This window comes from Lytechinus pictus, chromosome 2 (genome assembly GCF_037042905.1).
Source record: "Lytechinus pictus isolate F3 Inbred chromosome 2, Lp3.0, whole genome shotgun sequence".
Classification (NCBI taxonomy): Eukaryota; Metazoa; Echinodermata; class Echinoidea; order Temnopleuroida; family Toxopneustidae; genus Lytechinus; species Lytechinus pictus.
The window spans coordinates 20409361-20429254 of record NC_087246.1 but is presented as its reverse complement, the minus strand read 5'-3'; the positions used below and the strand labels follow the sequence as shown (position 1 = coordinate 20429254).

The following is a 19894-nucleotide window of genomic DNA, read 5'->3' as shown; positions in this document are numbered from 1 at the left end:
TTGGTCTTTAATTCTATCTATCTATATATCTACCTACCTATCTATCTACCTATCTATATATCTATCTATCTATATTACCATTCTTCTATAAATTTATCTATTCACTCATCTATATCTTGGTCTTTAATTCTATCTATCTATATATCTACCTACCTATCTATCTACCTGTCTATATATCTATCTATCTATATTACCATTCTTCTATAAATTTATCTATTCACTCATCTATATATTGGTCTTTAATTCTATCTATCTATATATCTACCTACCTATCTATCTACCTATCTATATATCTATCTATCTATCTATCTCTCTATATTATCATTGTTCTATACATTTATCTATTCACTCATCTATATCTACGTCTTTAATTCTAGCCTTCATTTCAGTGTATTTCCCCTTTTCTCTGACTATATATTCCATATCATTTTTTCACCCATCCCTTCAGTTTTTTCTTGTATCTCTCTATCCCCTCTTTCGTCCCTTATATGTTATATCGATGTCAATTTTTAGATTTCAAACGAAGCCGTCCATATTTTCTTTTACAATTTAAACTTCCATTAGTATACAGTGTCATTAAGAAGGCGAAAATAGTCAATGGAAGAAAAGAAGACATTGATACTGTTCTAAACAGGAGATTATAAGCCTATTCATCTAGAGACCGATAAAGGATGTAGTTTGAATAGGTTTCAATCTGCCTGAGTACGCCGGCAAAGATTAAACAATTACTATACTGCTAACTGAAACCTTCCCGTAATCCCATTGGCTGTCTTCATTGACCAATAGAAAATTGCGTGCACTGAATAGAAAGCGGGTTAAGGCAAGCTAGTAATCCTATTGGCTATTGGCTATTGACCAATAGAAAAGTGCGTTCACAGAGCCGAATGTTGATGGGACAGGTGTCAATAATAAACATCATCATTCTGTAATAGCTTATAGAACAACGAACAAGTTCATCATCTACTCCAAACAAGCAATAATTAGCTTTTTAAGTTTATATCAAGCTCATTATCAGAATGACCGATTTGATCATGACTGCTCATGCTTCATCGAATAGGGTTTCTTCCAAACGCCCTCGTCGTCGACGTCCGACCGTCTTCACAGATTTACAGCTGAGGATTCTGGAGACCGTGTTCAACGACAACCAGTATCCTGATATCACGACTAGAGAACAACTGGCTTCAAATCTGCAGCTTAAAGAAGACAGAATTATGGTAAATATCATTATCATTAATGATAATACAAAGAAAACTAACTTCGCAAATCCAAAGTGTTAAGAAATCAGAGAGCAAATTGTTCCTTTTTTTGGGGGGGGGGGGTAAAACATCGATCCTTGATAATCCAAACTTCAATCTTTATAGAGCGCCAGATAATTATGGATTTCATAAACGGACCATAGTATTGAGATAAATGTTGAATAAAGAAAGTAGTTCTCATCAATTAAATCATATTTTCTGAAAATATTTAAACTGTTTTACTGATCATTTCTTTCAATTTTGTTTTCTCTCCTCTCCAGGTCTGGTTTCAGAACCGTCGTGCACGTGTCCGTCGAGCCTCTCTTGTTTCATGCTCTGCTCACCAACCAGTCATTAAGAAAGACGTCTACAACCCTCGCCTTCAACCATCTAATGAAGTCGACTTGTCTGCCGTAAGCCGTAAGCGGAAGACACCGTGCGACGCCGATGAGGCCAACCAGACGACACCGCCTACAAAGAAGTTGGGCGTCGTGTCATCCAAGTTCTCCGTCGACTTTCTCGCTAAAAGCAGTCGATCGACGTCAGAGTCAACGACAGTTTCATCGGACCCACATCTTCAATGTCATGGCGTCACTCAGCTCCACTGCACGACATCACGTGACTCAACGAAAGGCGTCACCAGTCCACTGATGTCAGTAGACTTTCTCTCTCGTAGCAGTCGCTCTCCTTCTCCCTCTAGCGCTGAGTATCTTCACCGAACACCGTCTTCTTTCTACACACCGATGGGTTATCATCCGTATGTCTTCTGCATCAACTTCTAGGCACTGACTGAATGAACTCACGAACTCTCAAACCAGAAAAAACCTTTTAATTGCTGTTATGATTCTTGCCAAGTGCAGTAATATTGACCATGTTATTAATAATGCATAAATTTGTCCCTAATGTAATATTTTGCCGCACTACTGACATGAATAGCATTGGTCGAATAAAATGTTTAAATTCAACTGTAAAATATATCTCGTTGTTGTTTTATAGTTTGAATGTACATAATTAACTTTGCTGATTGGTTCGAAAGAGTCTAATGATTGATAGAGTTTATTTGTTTTTTGCGAAGGAAGCATGCGAGTCCTTATGATATACCTACAATGTCAAATCCCTTTTCCTTTAATTTTCTTCTCCTCTCTTTTTTATACATCAATGAATATTTCCCTATAATTATGTCATGCTGTGAAAGAGTTTAGTCGAAAAGGCGACCTAATTACCAAAAATTGAAAGAGAGGGAAAAAGGCGAATAAAAGAAGAATAATAGGAGACGTAAAAAGAAAATGAGAACGGAAAGTAAATGAGGAAGAAATGAATGTAAAGGTGAAAACGGGAGAGAGAGAAAGGGAAAAAGAAAGACAAGGAAAGATAGAAAGGGGATGAGTAAGATAAACGAGATTTTTAAAAGGGGGTAACTAAAACAAAAAAAGATATCTAATTTCAGGGAAGACCAGAAGGGTGGGGGTAAAGGAAGAAATCAAAAATAAAGGGAAAAGGAGTTAGGAACAAGGGGAGGGGGTTGTGCCTATATAGCGCTATATATAGCGTAATTTGAAAATATGTTTCTTTATATCTTTCTATTTATCTATCGATTTATTTATTTATTTATTATACCGTGGCCGAGTGGTCTAAGGCGACTGGGTATACATTGAAAGTCCGGGGTTCGATACCCGGCTACGACACCTATGCTCTTTTATCCTGCATTCAAATAAATGGAAATGCTTTACGCATTATTTGTAACTAGGTGTGTACTTGTTTAAAAAAAAAAATTCCATCTACATTATCTATCTATCTGTCTATCTATCTATCTGTCTATCTATCTATCTATCTATCTATCTGTCTGTCTGTCTATCTGTCTGTCTGTCTATCTATCTATCTATCTATCTATTTATCTATCTGCCGTTTTATCTATCTATCTATCTATTTATATTTACGTCTTTTATTATAGCTTAGGTTTCAGTTTATTTTTATTTTTTCTACCTATTATCATTTAAATAATTTTTTCACCCTTTTCTTCAGTTTTTTATTGTATCTCTCTGACCCCTCGTTCGTCCCATATAAGTTATATCACTGTCTCTTTCAAAATTTCAAACGAAGACGTCCATATTTTCTTTTACAATTTAAACGTCCATTAGTATACAGTGTCATTAAGAAGGCGAAAATAATCAATGGAAGAAAAGAAGACATTGATACTGTTTCTAAACAGGAGATTATAAGCCTATTCATCTAGAGACCGATAAAGGATGTAGTTTGAATAGGTTTCAATCTGCCTGAGTACGCCGGCAAAGATTAAACAATTACTATACTGCTAACTGAAACCTTCCCGTAATCCCATTGGCTGTCTTCATTGACCAATAGAAAATTGCGTTCACTGAATAGAAAGTGGGTTAAGGCAAGCTAGTAATCCTATTGGCTATTGACCAATAGAAAAGTGCGTTCACAGAGCCGAATGTTGATGGGACAGGTGTCAATAATAAACATCATCATTCTGTAATAGCTTATAGAACAACGATCAAGTTCATCATCTACTCCAAACAAGCAATAATTAGCCTTTATTAAGTTTATATCAAGCTCATTATCCGAATGACCGATTTGATCATGACTGCTCATGCTTCATCGAATAGGGTTCCTTCCAAACGCCCTCGTCGTCGACGTCCAACCGTCTTCACAGATTTACAGCTGAGGATTCTGGAGACCGTGTTCAACGACAACCAGTATCCTGATATCACGACTAGAGAACAACTGGCTTCAAATCTGCAGCTTAAAGAAGACAGAATTATGGTAAATATCATTATCATTAATGATAATACAAAGAAAACTAACTTCGCAAATCCAAAGTGTTAAGAAATCAGAGAGCAAATTGTTCCTTTTTTTGGGGGAGGGGTAAAACATCGATCCTTGATAATCCAAACTTCAATCTTTATAGAGCGCCAGATAATTATGGATTTCATAAACGGACCATAGTATTGAGATAAATGTTGAATAAAGAAAGTAGTTCTCATCAATTAAATCATATTTTCTGAAAATATTTAAACTGTTTTACTGATCATTTCTTTCAATTTTGTTTTCTCTCCTCTCCAGGTCTGGTTTCAGAACCGTCGTGCACGTGTCCGTCGAGCCTGTCTTGTTTCATGCTCTGCTCACCAACCAGTCATTAAGAAAGACGTCTACAACCATCGACTTCAACCACCTAATGAAATCGACTTGTATGCCGTAAGCCGTAAGCGGAAGACACCGTGCGACGCCGATGAGGCCAACCAGACCACACCACCTACAAATAAATTGGGCGTCGTGTCATCCAAGTTCTCCGTCGACTTTCTCGCTAAAAGCAGTCGATCGACGTCAGAGTCAACGACAGTTTCATCAGACCCACATCTTCAATGTCATGGCGTCACTCAGTTCCACTGCACGACATCAAGTGACTCAACGAAAGGCGCCACCAGTCCACTGATGTCAGTAGACTTTCTCTCTCGTAGCAGTCGCTCTCCTTCTCCCTCTAGCGCTGAGTATCTTCGCCGAACACGGTCTTCTTTCTACACACCGATGGGTTATCATCCGTATGTCTTCTGCATCAACTTCTAGGCACTGACTGAATGAACTCACGAACTCTCAAACCAGAAAAAAACTTTTAATTGCTGTTATGATTCTTGCCAAGTGCAGTAATATTGACCATGTTATTAATAATGCATAAATTGTCCCTATAAATGTAATATTTTGCCGCACTACTGACATGAATAGCATTGGTCGAATAAAATGTTTAAATTCAACTGTAAAATATAACTTGTTATTGTTTTATATTTTGAATGTACATAATTAACTTTGCTGAAAGGTTAAAAATAGTCTAATGACTGATAAAGTTTATTTGTTTTTCGTAAAGCTAGCATGCGAGTCCTTATGATCTACCAACAACGTTAAATTTTCCCTTAATTTTCTTCTCACCTCATTTTGATACATTAATGAATATCTCCCTATAGTTATGTCTTGCTGTGAAAAGTTTTAGTCGGAAATGCCACCTAATTACCGAAAATTGAAAGAAAGAGAAGGAAAGTGGCGAATAAAAGAAGAATAATGAAAGATGTAAAATGAAAATGAGAATGGTAAGTAAAAGAGAAAGAAATAATTGGCGGAGCAATACAAAAAAAAAGAAGAAAAGAAAAAAAAAGAGGGGAAAAGAGAGGAGAAAAAAAGGGAGACCAGTGAATAAAATAAGATGAGGGGAAAATTTAAGAAATAGAAAATATCTTTCATGCCACTTTAAAAGATTACATCTCTGGTAATTGACCGCAATTGGCACCTTTTATTATAGCCTCTGAAAGGCCTCAATGAAACAAAACTTGTGGCCCAGTTATTTTGTTTCTGCAAAGACCACTAGTTTATCTCTCTATACCCGGATTTTGTAGAGTTGAAACAAATGTCATATAAAGGAAAGGGCAAATTTATGAATTAAGGAGAAAGAACTATCGAGATTAGAAAGGGTATGATGTCACTGTCTTAAGTTCTAAACCAATGACATCATTCATATTCCTGTGTAATAATATTCTGACGAATGTGATGACCGAAATATGAAGCGCCCTCAATCACCATACGGTGGGTGTGGTCATGTGACTTAGGGAAATGTACCATGGTATACGCCAGTGCAGTCTGAGTGATTTGTTTACATCATGTAATGGTTGATTTTACAGTAAACTACTTGAAATGAAGGATATAAACTAGCAATATGGGAAATAAGGAGTCTAAACCCTCGATCATACCTTACGAGGAGGCAATAAAAAGAGGCAAGTGTCCAATTTCATTACATTTTTGCACCGGCTGTGGTCAGCAGCGCTGCACTTACTGACTACTGTCTGTGCTGGCAGTGGCAAGCGGGCTCAGCACAGTTCAGCCACAGGCACGACACCACGACCACGGCGCGGCGTGCTGCCATTGCATTGAATGCAGTGCGGCGCTTGCATTGCAATGCAGAAACTTGAGCAAGCATCATTTTGTACAATGCGGCAACCACTCTGCCTGTCGGGAATCTACATGCACCCATGGAAACGCATAGAATATCACAGCCAAGGCACAACGTACGACTTAGTTAGAGTTAGACAGCTGGCAGCCGTCTGTTTCGAGGAGTTTTTACACATTTGTATATTTTTTTAATTTCTCCTCGTACACAGATGGCTCGCTATCGTGCAGCCACCATTAGGGGGTTAATAGGGATGCCACCCCAAAAATTGGAGTGTTGTAAATCTAATTTTAAATAGTTTTACTGGAATAAGCTCTGAAGCACGAGTAAAATGACACCAAGATCATGAAAAGTGGACCAGAGGTTGTTAGAGTTAGACAGCTGGCAGCCGTCTGTTTCGAGGAGTTTTTACACATTTGTATATTTTTTTAATTTCTCCTCGTACACAGACGGCTCGCTATCGTGCAGCCACCATTAGGGGGTTAATAGGGATGCCACCCCAAAAATTGGAGTGTTGTAAATCTAATTTTAAATAGTTTTACTGGAATAAGCTCTGAAGCACGAGTAAAATGACACCAAGATCATGAAAAGTGGACCAGAGGTTGCCGAGATACGGCCAATTCAAATTTTGAAAAAAGGCAGATTTCCTGCCAAAAATGTGTTTTTTGCAATTTTTAAAGCTACCTATTTTAAAACTTGATGAAATATAGAGGTTGCTTTTTCTTGGGGCACCTAACATGTTATTGTTAACCACCAACAAGTACCTGAAAAATTGGGTCCGAACTACTTTTCGTTTTCATATTAACGGAGTTCAAAATATGGGGAAAACACAAATTTTTACCTATGGCACCAGAGGAAATTGGCAAAAAATGACTAAGTCCAGCTAATTAATATGGGAAAATGGCTTAATTTGAAAGTGGATGGGCAATTAATCACAAAATTTCACAGAGATGTAGTGTTTGTAATTTTTATTCATATGTTGTTCTTGTGAGCATATATACAATAATATGCAAATGAGGTAGTAATTAAATATTCATTTGTACATAACGAATGGAAAAATTGCCTAATTAATATGCAAAAATGATATAACTTGAACAGGGGTAGGCAAATCACCAAATTTCACAGAGGTGCAGAGTTTTTAAGTTTACTTCATATCTGTTGTTCTTGGGACCATAAATATAATAATATTTGCCTTGTTATATCTGTATATTCTACTTCATGAATTTTTGTAAATTGACCCTTTCAGCTTGTGCTGCTGGTCAATTTTTATGTGCATATATACCAATAAATAATAATAATATGCAAATTAGGTAATAAATGAATATTCATTTGTACATAACGAATGGGAAAATCGTCTAAAGTTATAACTGATTTAAAATAATACTCAACATTTATAACATGCTTTTCCCACATGGCCCAAAGCGCTCACAATTTCAGTTAACTTATTTATACAAACAAAAAATCAGAATGACATATTAAATGAAGGCAGTTGACTAGAACAAAAGAGTTTTAAGGGACTTCTTGAAGGACTCAATTGTTGGGGATTGTCTTATTGTGAGAGGGAGTTTGTTCCATTCCATTGAGGATGCAACGGTGAATGTTCTATCTCCGGTCTGTTTTCTTTTAGTTGGATATGTTGATTTAAGTGGGTCTTCAGAGGATCTAGTTCTTCTACCTGGGATATATGAATAAAATATTATTTATTATTTAAGAGGTCCTTATTAAAGACTAGGAAATGTAATATTAATCTCATATTGATGTAACTTCCAATCCATACTAGAAACTTTTTTTATATCACTCATTATTGAATACTTCATTAAAAAAAAACTCAATAACATTTCACACTGCTAGGGTGTAAATACAATAAATGGATCGGCAGATTAACGTAACTGCGCACGCGCAGTAGAAAAATCATTGAGTTGGGGTACGTGGTATCATTTATAACGTACAGTGCAATGTACTTCACACATACCCCCGGCCTCGCCCGTGCTGTTACCCTTGGAAGTTGGAACGTTAACTACTTTTCCTCAAATAAAAATAAAATAAAATCGATAAATTAACTCAAGAAAACACAGCTCAACATTCGTAATTGTCGTATACAAAACCCCAATGCAAAATCCCCCCTACGGGGCTCATCGATCTTTGTCTTTATTTCATAAAAATATAGAAAAAAAAAATTGTACCAAAATAAAGATTATTATTTCGTTTTGGCCTGAAATGCACCAAAACGGGGAAAAATAAACTTAAAAGGGGAAAAAACAGTGACTTCGGTTGTTGCGCAACTTCACTTCCCTCTTTTATCCAGACTTAATACATAAACATATGGCCATTGAATCCCTGTACAGATCGAGCTAGAACTTTGGTCTCTGTATTTGGTGAGTGGAGCCAACAGAGTTCAGCGGAACAACCAATATAACGGACTTTAAACAGAGACCGAAGCTTTTGGTCTACGTACGACTATAGTATAAAGAAGACTGTACTCAACGGAAGAAGAAGAACATACAACCAGTAGAGGCGCACGGCCAATATCGCAGACTGTCTCCCATGATAGAGATTATCTCCAATATCAGAGACTTTTGTAAAGAATTTGGGTATCCAATATCAGAGACAGTCTCCAGTTTAGGAGACCAATTTCCTTTGTTTACATTTGCTGTAAAAGGATTAGCTTGGCGGCAAATAAAAATGTGATAAGCAGATTCCTCATGAAAAATTACCCCTTTTCACCATCTAAGGGTGCGTTTATCCGCCACTTTTTCACCCTAGAATCATGATCTGAATCATGATTCAAATCATGATTCTGCAGAATCACGATTGCGTTTAGTCGAAATTGAATATAATCATGATTAGAATCACAAACATGAAACACGAAAAAAGGGGCGTTTGGAAAGACGTTTCTGCAGAATCACGTACGAAAATGTTCGAATAAACGATATCGTGATTTGAATCATGATTATATGACCTCACTGTGTCGTCGGGCTACGGCTTTCGGTTTGACTCTTGCAAAGCTTATGCTCATTGTATGTACATGATTACTCTGCATGCATTTCTTGTCATGTTCAAGTTCTGTGTTGGTCTTCGCATCGTCCACTACTTTTCATTTTTTGGTCATGTCTTCAACTTCAAGTTCTAGTAAATGAATTAACTGGAGACAATGATGAGTATAGAGTGTCAATATTAAATTGGATCTACGCTGAAATTCACTTCCGAACACCATTTTGGATTAACTAACAAGATGAATAGAAGCATATGGACCTTATATGATAAAAGTAAACAAAATTAGGTTGAATTCTGGAAGCAAAAGATTTTTCGAGAGCCGAAACACGTGCGAAAAACTTCCTCTGTCAAACTGCGCACTAGTGATGCGCACTGGATTGGCCCGAATCTGAGGAGAAACAGCATTGGAATGACGGTCGTCTAAACGCTGATTCTGTGAAATCGTGATTCATGTTTGTGTTTTGAATCATGATTCAAATCATGATTCAAATCATGATTTTAGCTTGAGGTCGCATAAACGCAGCCTACATGTACCTTAAAAACTAACCGTCTACTTTTGTTTTGATAAGGATTTTTGTTGTCATCCACACACAAAACAAATGGGCTTCTGACCTCAGTGAGACAAAATTTTGGGTGGAAAAAATTACGCTTTTGTTGGTGTTGTTTATTTTGTTCTTTTGCAAGAGACTTTCCAATATTGGCCATGCGCCTCTACTGACAACAGTTTCCATGGGATGATATTCCGATGCCTAATCATGCTAATCTGTTTCATTCATGCTAGTTTATCTATTCAAACTTACCAAACAGTATTATTTTTTGAAGTCACTTTCCCACTTTTTTATCCTTGTCTTGAATAGGTAGCACTGGGACAACAAAATTTATGAAGCTCTTAAATTAATTAACAAGTCATAAAAAAACACATAAAAATAATCTTCAGGACAGTGTGTACGCTTTTTGGCCTAAAAACAGTCGTTCATACCAAGAAATCCAATAGGAAATGGCTTTAGAACAATTATCCGTTAAAGGGATGGTCCGGGCTGAAAGTATTTATAGCTTAATAAATAGAGTAGAATTCATTGAGCAAAAAGCCGAAAATTTCATCAAAATCGGATAACAAATAAAAAAGTTATTAAATTTTAAACTTAAGCAATATTTTGTGAAAACAGTCATCATGAATATTAATTAGGTGGGCTGATGATGTCACATCCCCACTTGTTCTTTTGTATTTTAATGAAATTCGGTTTATTCAAATTTGTTTCCTCCAAGAACTAGAAAAATTGGATTGACAACTGATTTAGTGCATTAGATATCTAATGCTGCAACTTATTTCATTATAAGGGAGACATATTATTCACACAAGTATGAAATAATGAAAAAAATATGATTTTATGTAATGACATAAAAAAACTGAAATTTTGAAGAAATTTTTGGCATTTTGCTCAGTGATTTCTACTCTTTGTATTAAGATGTAAATATTTTCAGCCCGGATCATCCCTTTAATTGTCGAATCATGTGCTGGAGCTCGCAGTGGAAGTAGTGAGACGATCATTTAGCATTTTGACGACATCATAGAGCTGATTTGGAAGAGTCAAAATATTTTGTCACTGCAACAAGAATCCCTGGGGGGCCAGTCAAATGTATTGCTGTACACACCAAAATTCATAAAATGAGAAAAAAAATGTTGTGAAACGTAAAACGAGCTATCGGATTCTCTGAATCATCGATAGATTTGAGCTTATTTTGAACGGATTATGTTCGATTTTGAAGCTAAATCTGGTATCAAAATCTAGCTAAAATCCAGCCGGTTATGATGCCGCCGTATACATTGTATGGGGGTACAATCACAGGGGGGAATTGGAGTATTCTTCCGCCCTGCCATAGACTTTAAAATCTTGTTCTAGATCTAGTCTAGAGATCTAGGGCCGTCTTCTGTGTCGCCCATCTTTCATGAGGTGCTGTATGTGGGATATTTCTGAAATTCATGATAAACAAAAGTTAATTAGCTAGCTTTTAAATAAATTTTTATACAATTTCATGAGATATCACATAATGAACAAAGATTTTATATGTATACATACATGTAAAGTACTAATAAAATATCTTTGCAGGTAATTTATTTAAAATGCGTTTCACACGGCGCATCATAATAAATGGGTGACACGAAAGACGGTTCTTGCAAAGACCCTTTCGTGTAATCGGCCCCTTATTACTGCTTTCATCTATCTACAAAATTGGTGGTCAGTGTCACCATTTGCTCTTTGACTCTGTCACTCGCTGAAAGTGATATGTGAAGCAATTGCGTAATTGACAGGCTGATCGATCAGTGAGATCGCGCTGAATGCATGCAAGCTTCGGACTGACTCGGCCAGGACCAGGGTGACCAGACGTCCCGTATTTTATTCATTTCTAAAAGATTTTAGTTTTTTTTTTAATTTTAAAATATATAAAAAAACCCACCAAATATCATTAGGATTTTTGTTATATGATTGGATTGTTTTTATTTGCCTGAAGTTTGAAGTTTTTCCTCTTTCTTTATTTTCTATCCTTCTATCCTTACTTCTTGCCCGTTTTTGTTACATATCTATTTTTATTTCCTGATCCTTTCTCTCTCTGTTCATTTTCTTTCTTTCCTTCTTTCTCTTACTTGCCTTCTTTATTACATTTCCTTTTTTTATTTCCTTCATTCCTTCTCCCTTCCACTCGTTTTTATTTTCGTTCTTTCTCTCCTTCCATTATTTTCTCTTTTTTTCATTCTGGCCTCCCTTCATTCTTTCCTCCCTCTCTTTCCTCCTTTCTTTCTTTCATTATTTATTTCATTTTGTCCTTATTGTTTTCCCTTATACTTTCTTTCCCTTTCTTCCTTCATTCCTTCCTTCCTTCCTGTTTTCTTCTTTCTTTCCAAGAATGAAGGAAAAATTTTCTTCCTTCATTCTTTCTTTCCTCCCCTCATTTTTTCTTACTTTCGTTTTGTCTTTCTCTTCTTTATTTTGACTTTCACACATTTATTCATCTTCCCTTCTTTTCTTTTTTTTCTTTCTATATTCAATTCAAAGAATGACGGAAACCTTTTTATCTATTTTTATTCTCTCTCTCTCATCATTCTTTTATTAGAACTTTCTTATATTTTTTATTATTTCCTTAATTTTCCCCTTCATTTTTTTCTTTCTTTCTTCTCAATTCATCTCTTTTCTTTCTCTCCTTCATTCTTTCGTTCACCCTCCCTTCCAATTCTGTATATTTTTTTCACAAGTCTAACACAGTGTAGCCTTCTTTCTTGATCTTTTTTTTTGTCGATTGTCCTGTATTTCATTTTGTGAAATCTGGTCTGACCCTGGCCAGGACTCGGCTTCAACTTCAAACCAAATAAGCAATGAGTCGTCAGACTAAAATAGGCGACTTTTGTCGTCGTGATCGGCGACCAGAACAACTTGAACAAGACTCAAGAAAAAGAAATGCCAAGGGCAGCGCCAGTAAATCAAGTTCAGAGCAAAAGAATTTTTGAAAAAAAATCGGGCAAGCAGTTTTTTCTATCGGGCAAGCAAATTTTTTTATCACTTGCCTGACAGGGCAAGTGATGATTTTTTTTGTAAAGGCCTGCCACCCCTGTTGTCAAAACTGTAGGTTCATGTACAGTACACACATGTTATTACATACAGGTACTTGTGAGGAGCAACAAATGCAAAAAATTGTGTAAGTTTCAGTAATTGCTTTTTATCAAAATCAAAGATCCTTTTAGTGGCTTTTACATACTTGTAGGTGAGACTTCAATTGTTTTTTTTAATCCCTGAACACTGCATCAGTGTATGAAATATTTAGATCATTAAATAATTGGATGTTTACCCTATTTGTTTTTCGGAACAATGATTTTTTTATTAAAAATAAATAAAATGTGAAAAAATATTGATGGGCTCTCATTTTAGTCCCATGATATTTAGGGAAAAGTATCATTATAAAATGTCCATGGCAACAGATAGCATTTTACAATCCTCCATAGACTGAAGAAGTTTATCTTCCACTCTGTACAGGGAGCCTAGATGTCCCCAAATTTATTATTGATTTTTTAAAGTAAAACATTTTTATTTTTGATATTGGTCTTTGCATACAATTTGGTTAATTTCTTACCCTGAAAACCACCTGAATCTGGTTGTTCTGGTCTCCAAAAACAAGAGAAGTGTTCTCCATTATTCAAATTCACAACCCGGAATGATTATTTTGAAAAATCTTTTATGAAAAATTGGTGAGTCCGTCTAAGAATAATGAGATTCATTTACAGGACATAGATTCAATCACAAACTTACATGTACATGTATATCACTGTGTGAACTATTGATTGTATTTCTTTACAGTGTCTGAGGATGAGTTGAAAAGATTAAGGGAGGCGTTCAAACGCTACTCAATCCCAGCGGGCTATATGAGCAAACTCATCTTCGTCAAAGATGTCATGGGAGATGCTATGCCTCAAAAACTCGGGGAGGTGAGTAGATCATTTAATATTAACTTTATAAAGTCTGTCTGATGTACAGTATTTGAAACAGCCAAACAGGTATGTTTTTGTCTCGCCTGCATAGCAGAGCGAGACTATAGGCGCCGCTTTTCCGACGGCGGCCGCGGCGGCGTCAACATCAAATCTTAGCCTAAGGTTAAGTTTTTGAAATGACATCATAACTTAGAAAGTATATGGACCTAGTTCATGAAACTTAGACATAAGGTTAATCAAGTATTACTGAACATCCTGCCTGAGTTTCATGTCACATGACCAAGGTCAAAGGTCATTTAGGGTCAATGAACTTTGACCATGTTGGGAGAATTATTTTCAAAATCTTAACCGAAGGTGAAGTTTTTAAATGACATCATAACTTAGAAAGTATATGGACCTAGTTCATGAAACTTGGGCATAAGGTTAATCAAGTATTAGTGAACATCCTGCTCGAGTTTCAGGTCACGTGACCAAGGTCAAAGGTCATTTAGGGTCAATGAACTTTGCTCGAGTTGGGGGTATTTGTTGAATTACTGTCATAACTTTGAAAATTTACGGATCTAGTTCATGAAACTTGGACATACATGTAAGGTTAATCAAGTATTAGCAAACATCATGTGCGAGTTTCAGGTCACATGACCATGGTCAATGGTCATTTAAGGTCAATGAACTTTGGCCGTGTTGGGGGTATTTGTTAAATAACCATCCTAACTCTGAAAGTTTACGGATCTAGTTCATAAAACTCAAACATAAGAGTAATCAAGTATCACTGAACATCCTGTACGAGTTTCAGGTCACGTGACCATGGTCAAAGGTCATTAAAGGTCAATGAACTTTGGCTGTGTTGGGGGTATTTGTTGAATTACCATCCTAACTCTGAAAGTTTATGGATCTAGTTCATAAAACTTGGGATATACATGTAAGAGTAGTCAAGTATCACCGAACATCCCCTGTGAGTTTCAGGTCACAAAACCAAGGTCAAAGGTCAGTTAAGGTCAATAAACTTAGGCCATGTTGGGGTGATTGTTGAATTGCCATCATAACTTTAAAAGTTTATAGATAGAGTGAATGAAATGTGGACATGGGTGTAGTTGACAAGTCTTAAGTCACCGTTCAAATGTCATTTATGGTCAATGAACGTGGTATTATGTCATTATATGAATGGTGTTTTTGTGAATGATTATTTTATAGTAGTTTTCAAAGTTAGCACTGCTGCTATATTAAATCGCGTAATGCAGGCGAGACTGCCAGAGGCGTTCCACTTGTTATTATATTGGACTGTTCAAGAAAACTGTTGTTGGGCAAGCGACTTGAGAATCTTTGGACAGTGAGTGAGCTGTAGTGTAACGTTATTATCATTCCTATCTTAAAACAAAAGTGACTGTGAAGAGATGTAACCTCCTATTTGGTAATCTGATATGTATGCTTTTTAATAATTTATTTGATATAATTTTTTGTGAATTGTTTGAGAAGTGATTTTATACAGACACAAAAATAAAACATTTTGGCATCTGACTTTTTGAAACTGAGACAATATGGTTAAAACAATTGTACATTCAGATTTTTCTCTATACGTATTTCACATAGTGTGTGTTTATTTAAAATCATTCATTTGATCTGACAATTTAAAGTTCTCCAACTTTAAATCTAAAAAAAAAGCAGGTTCTAGATTTCCATGAAAATGAGCAATCGTTTTCTGAAACTATTAAATGTACATGTATTTAAGCAGTAATTGTGTAATTTTGAGTACATCAATGATGCAGTACTGTGCAGTGCTCGAAATACACAGTGAGACAGAGGGGATTCCTGATTAGGGATTGTTTCTTAAATAATCACCTCTATTAGTAAGGTCCAAAACATCACCTCCATGAAATTCTTTAACCAATGTAGCTTTAAAGTTTCACAAATGTAGCTAGTAAATTATATAAATCTTCCTTCTGAAATCTGAATCTAGTTCAAACAATTAACTGTAGCATGATTATTTCCGAAAACTTCAACCTCAGCCAAATGAAAATGTAGACATTTTATTTATTTATTTATTTGTCGTTTTATTTTAACAGGGTAGCCCTTTCAGTTACAAGAACTGCTCGACCAAGGGGCCCTGTATCAACAGAAATTAAAAACATAACAAAACAATATCACATAAAAAATCGTCAACAAGTGTACATAACAATCAATGAGAAAGAAAAATGTAATACATAAAAGTAAAAAAAAAAAAATCACTAATAAACTTATAATAACAGAAAGTAACAGAAAGTATTCATGGAAATCTTAAAAACATATTTGTGTGAGGGATATCGATTTGCATTGTTTTTTAAAAGAATTAAGTGAATTTGCCAAACGGAGAGAAGGGGATAACGTATTCCATATTTTAGAGCCATGATAACAAAACGATCTTTTATAATATTCGGTTTGAGGTTTTTCAATAAAAAGGGGACAGTTAATTGAATATCTAGTTTCGAAATGTATTGTTCTATGGCGCACTATATCCTGAATATATTTGGGGGTTATATTGTGCATCACTTTATACATCCATATTTTAAATTGGTAATCAACTCTATCTGTGACGGATTGCCATCCTAAAGATGATAATAATGTAATTCGGGGAGTTAAATAATGTGCATTAAGTATCAGACGAGCATAGCGGTTTTGAAGCTTTTGTAATTTATCCAGATGGCACTTTGCTGAACAGCCCCATAAAATTATACCATAATCAATATGTGATAATATCAAACTATCATATAGCAATTTTAAAATTCTTTTTGGTAAATAAAATCTAATGCGTTTTATACATGATATGGTTCTCGATATTTTAGAGACAATTTTCGATATATGTGAATCCCACTTTAGACAATTATCAAATACAACACCAAGATATTTAAATTCATTTACAACCTCAATAACACTTTCTCTATAGGTCAGAGAAACAGTTTTATTTCTTATGCGATTTCTAGTTCCAAATAGCATAAGCTTGCACTTTTTGATATTCAATGTTAAATCATCCTTTTCAATGTGATCAACTATCTTTTTGAACTCATGTTTAAGTGTTTTTTCAACAGTTGCAATTTCCTTGCCTTGGCAAAATATTGCTGCATCATCAGCATACAAACAAATTTTAGTATTTTCACAGTAGGGCAAATTACAAAGGTCATTGATAAAAATTGTAAACAAAAGGGGCCCTAATATTGATCCCTGTGGGATTCCAGAATTAATAGATCGAAACCCAGACTGAGCACCATTAACTACAACACATTGTACTCGATCACTTAGATAGCTTTCAAACCATTCTAATTCTTTGTCCTTTATACCATATTTTCTTAATTTATACAGCAAAATTTTATGATTTACTGAGTCAAATGCGCGTTTTAAGTCCAGGAATAAAGCACCAGAGATGAGTCCTTTATCAATTCCCCTCAGTAAGAAGTCATTTACATCAACTAGTGCTGTTCCTGTCGAGTGGAGCGGGCGAAAGCCCGATTGCCTGTCACTTAGAAGGCCATTATCATTGAGATAATCATACAATTGCGTGTGTACTGCTTTTTCTAAGATTTTTACAATATGTGAAAGAACCGAAATCGGCCGATAATTAGAAGATATTTTCTTGTCACCGTCCTTAAAAATGGGCGTTACTCGTGCACTCTTCCATTCAGCTGGAACAATACCACTTGAGATTGAACAATTAAACAAATGGGTAAGAGGCTTTGCTATGAATGGTGAAGCAAGCTTCAAAAGACGTGGATGTAAATTATCAATGCCACTAGATTTAAAAACAGATAATTTTGAGAGTTCTTTGAAGACAAAATCCTCTGTTATTGGAACGTATGCAAAGGTTTTATCAGTCAGTTCATGTAATTCCTCCGAGTTGGGTTCAATGTTTAATCGACCCGGAGTTTGAGTGAAATATTCGTTGAATATAGATGCAACACGCTCAGATTCATCAATCACCTGTCCATCTTGGATCAACTCGATAACGCCTCCCGATCTTTTCTTGAACGAAACTTTCTTCAATGTTTTCCACGTTTTGCGAGGGTCACCAACGTTCTCATTAAATTCAGAAAAATAGTAATCTCTTTTTAACTTTTTATTTAAATTATTTACAGAGTTTCTTTTCTTTTTGTATGTATTCCAATCACAGTCCTTACCAGATTTATCAAATTTTGCCTTAAAGAAATCTCGTTCCCTTGCTAATTTCAAATAATCGTCAGATATCCAAGGAGACCCGTTGATTTTTCTACGAACACTTACAAAGGGTGCATGCGTACTGCATCTCATTAAAACACGTTTTGAAATATTGCCATAAATATTCAACATCCGAAATGCTATAAAAAAAGGACCAATTTAGTTTTTCCCCATCACTCAAAAACCTGGTTCGGTCAAAATTGCGGAAAGATCTGAACTTACTGACCGCTGGCTTATTCCTATTACAATCTTTCTTCAAATTGACATATACCAAGGAGTGATCACTAATCCCCAAAGGGATTACGTCTGATTTGAAATTACTTTCAATGGACGGTACGAAAATAAGATCAATACAGGATCGAGTGGTGGGTGTTACTCTCGTTGGTTCATTAATGAGCTGATGGAAGTTGAAATAATCACACATATTCTGAATCTTTGTAGAAAAGACGTTTTTTACCAACATATTACAATTTAAGTCACCTAGAACAATTATTTTGGATGTAATATCATGAGCCCTTTCAATATTATTTTCCAACTTTTCAAAGAAATCCATAGTACTGTTAGGAGGTCTGTATACAATACATACAAGCCATGGTTGCGATTGCTTCATCTTAATCTCTATCCATAACACTTCTAAATTTTCATGTTCAATATCATACCTCCTAGTGTAAGAAATTGATTCTTTGATATAGCATCCTATTCCACCACCACTAGCATTGCGATCTTTTCGTTCTAAAATATATCCCTCAATATTCACCTGCTGGTCATCGATTGTTTCATCTAACCAGGTCTCAGACATTGTAAATACTTCAATCATATTTTGCGATAAAAAATGACAGATATGGTCTGCTTTGTTTCGGAGACTTCGTACATTCAAATGAGATAGTACAAACCCTTTACCAATACTACTATTTTTACTTATCAATCCTTTTCCAGAAAAATTGCTTATTGTGTCTCTGGTCACAGTACTACCAGGATCGTCAACCATAGATTCTAGATAGAAGGGTAATTCATTAAAAGTACATTTGTTACATACCCAACCCAATGAAGAATGAAAAAAGTCATGATCAACCGATGAACACGAGAGGTGAATCCAATGTGAGCAACTCACACAAAGAATAGCATTTTGGTTATTCTTGACAGAATTCGAACATTCGAGGCAAGGATATTTTGGGGACATAAGTTCCAGTCAGTGGGTTCTTAGTCGGATGGGAGAACCTACGGGACACAGGTTATAATAACTGTTCAATATCACGTTCAGATGAGATCCTCACCTTTTTGTCATCCCTCGTGAGAACAGTGATTTTACAGTCATTTGTCCAGATTTTCTTCACCTTTTCACACTTGCGAGCTTTGTTGAAAAGTATTTGCCTTTTCTTAGTTAGATGCTCGTTGATGAAGATCTTGCTCCCTCTCAGTTTTGTGCGAGACCTGTAGAAATCATCTCTCACTTTGTATCGCGCAAATTTCACTATCAAAGTTTTCGGGTTATGCGTTGCACCATCAGGGTTCCTTGGGTAAAGACGATGGGATCTGTCGATGTCCTCGACGACCATGTTGATTCGCAGCTTCTCTTTCGCAAGTTTCACAATCATTTCGTTGGTATCTTCGTTGGCTGATTCTTTTAATCCTTGAATGAGAAGACAGTTCCGTCGACTATAACTTTCCTGTTCTTTGATTTCTGCTGCCGAAATTTCTATTTCTCTGTAGATCATCTATTTCTTTTTCGAGTTTTTGGATCTTTGAAAGTTTCGCTTGGACGTCGTGGTCCAGTGATTGATACACCCTTTGGGTCACTGTATCCAGGATAGCTTTTGTTACAGTCTTTGTTATTGTATCAATCACTTTCTGATTACCAAGGGCTTTAACAATGCGTTCATGGAGAGTTTCATTCAAGTCTTCAAGATGAATAGGCCCTGGAGTTGACGGTGATTTGGGTGGCTGACCAGCAAAAGAAGGAGAGTGGTCATCCTCTTCGGACATGTGAGCTGCCCCCGGGCCTCGGCCCACTGGGCTGCCCAGGACATCATGGTCTTTTTTGGATGATCCTCGCTTCTT

General features: G+C 35.9%; 2 protein-coding genes across 2 annotated transcripts; both read left to right on the top strand.

Moving 5' to 3' along the window:
* The first annotated feature begins 1012 nt into the window (after positions 1-1012).
* On the top strand, positions 1013-2112 carry LOC135153271 (diencephalon/mesencephalon homeobox protein 1-like). Its single transcript, XM_064095779.1, has 2 exons — positions 1013-1214; positions 1517-2112. The coding sequence occupies exons 1-2, from the start codon at positions 1017-1019 to the stop codon at positions 2015-2017; spliced, it is 699 nt and encodes a 232-aa protein (XP_063951849.1). The 5' UTR covers positions 1013-1016; the 3' UTR covers positions 2018-2112.
* A 1654-nt stretch (positions 2113-3766) lies between these two features.
* On the top strand, positions 3767-4862 carry LOC129274106 (diencephalon/mesencephalon homeobox protein 1-like). The gene is made up of 2 exons (XM_064095777.1): positions 3767-4019; positions 4320-4862. The coding sequence occupies exons 1-2, from the start codon at positions 3822-3824 to the stop codon at positions 4818-4820; spliced, it is 699 nt and encodes a 232-aa protein (XP_063951847.1). The 5' UTR covers positions 3767-3821; the 3' UTR covers positions 4821-4862.
* Positions 4863-19894: the final 15032 nt, after the last annotated feature.

What these genes read in the sequence shown, in the direction of transcription:
- LOC135153271 (XM_064095779.1), top strand. Translation starts at nt 1,017, where the DNA reads ATGACCGATTTGATCATGACTGCTCATGCTTCATCGAATAGGGTTTCT. An exon ending in TTAAAGAAGACAGAATTATG is followed by an intron (nt 1,215 to 1,516) that starts GTAAATATCATT and finishes TCTCCTCTCCAG; the next exon opens with GTCTGGTTTCAGAACCGTCG.
- LOC129274106 (XM_064095777.1), top strand. Translation starts at nt 3,822, where the DNA reads ATGACCGATTTGATCATGACTGCTCATGCTTCATCGAATAGGGTTCCT. An exon ending in TTAAAGAAGACAGAATTATG is followed by an intron (nt 4,020 to 4,319) that starts GTAAATATCATT and finishes TCTCCTCTCCAG; the next exon opens with GTCTGGTTTCAGAACCGTCG.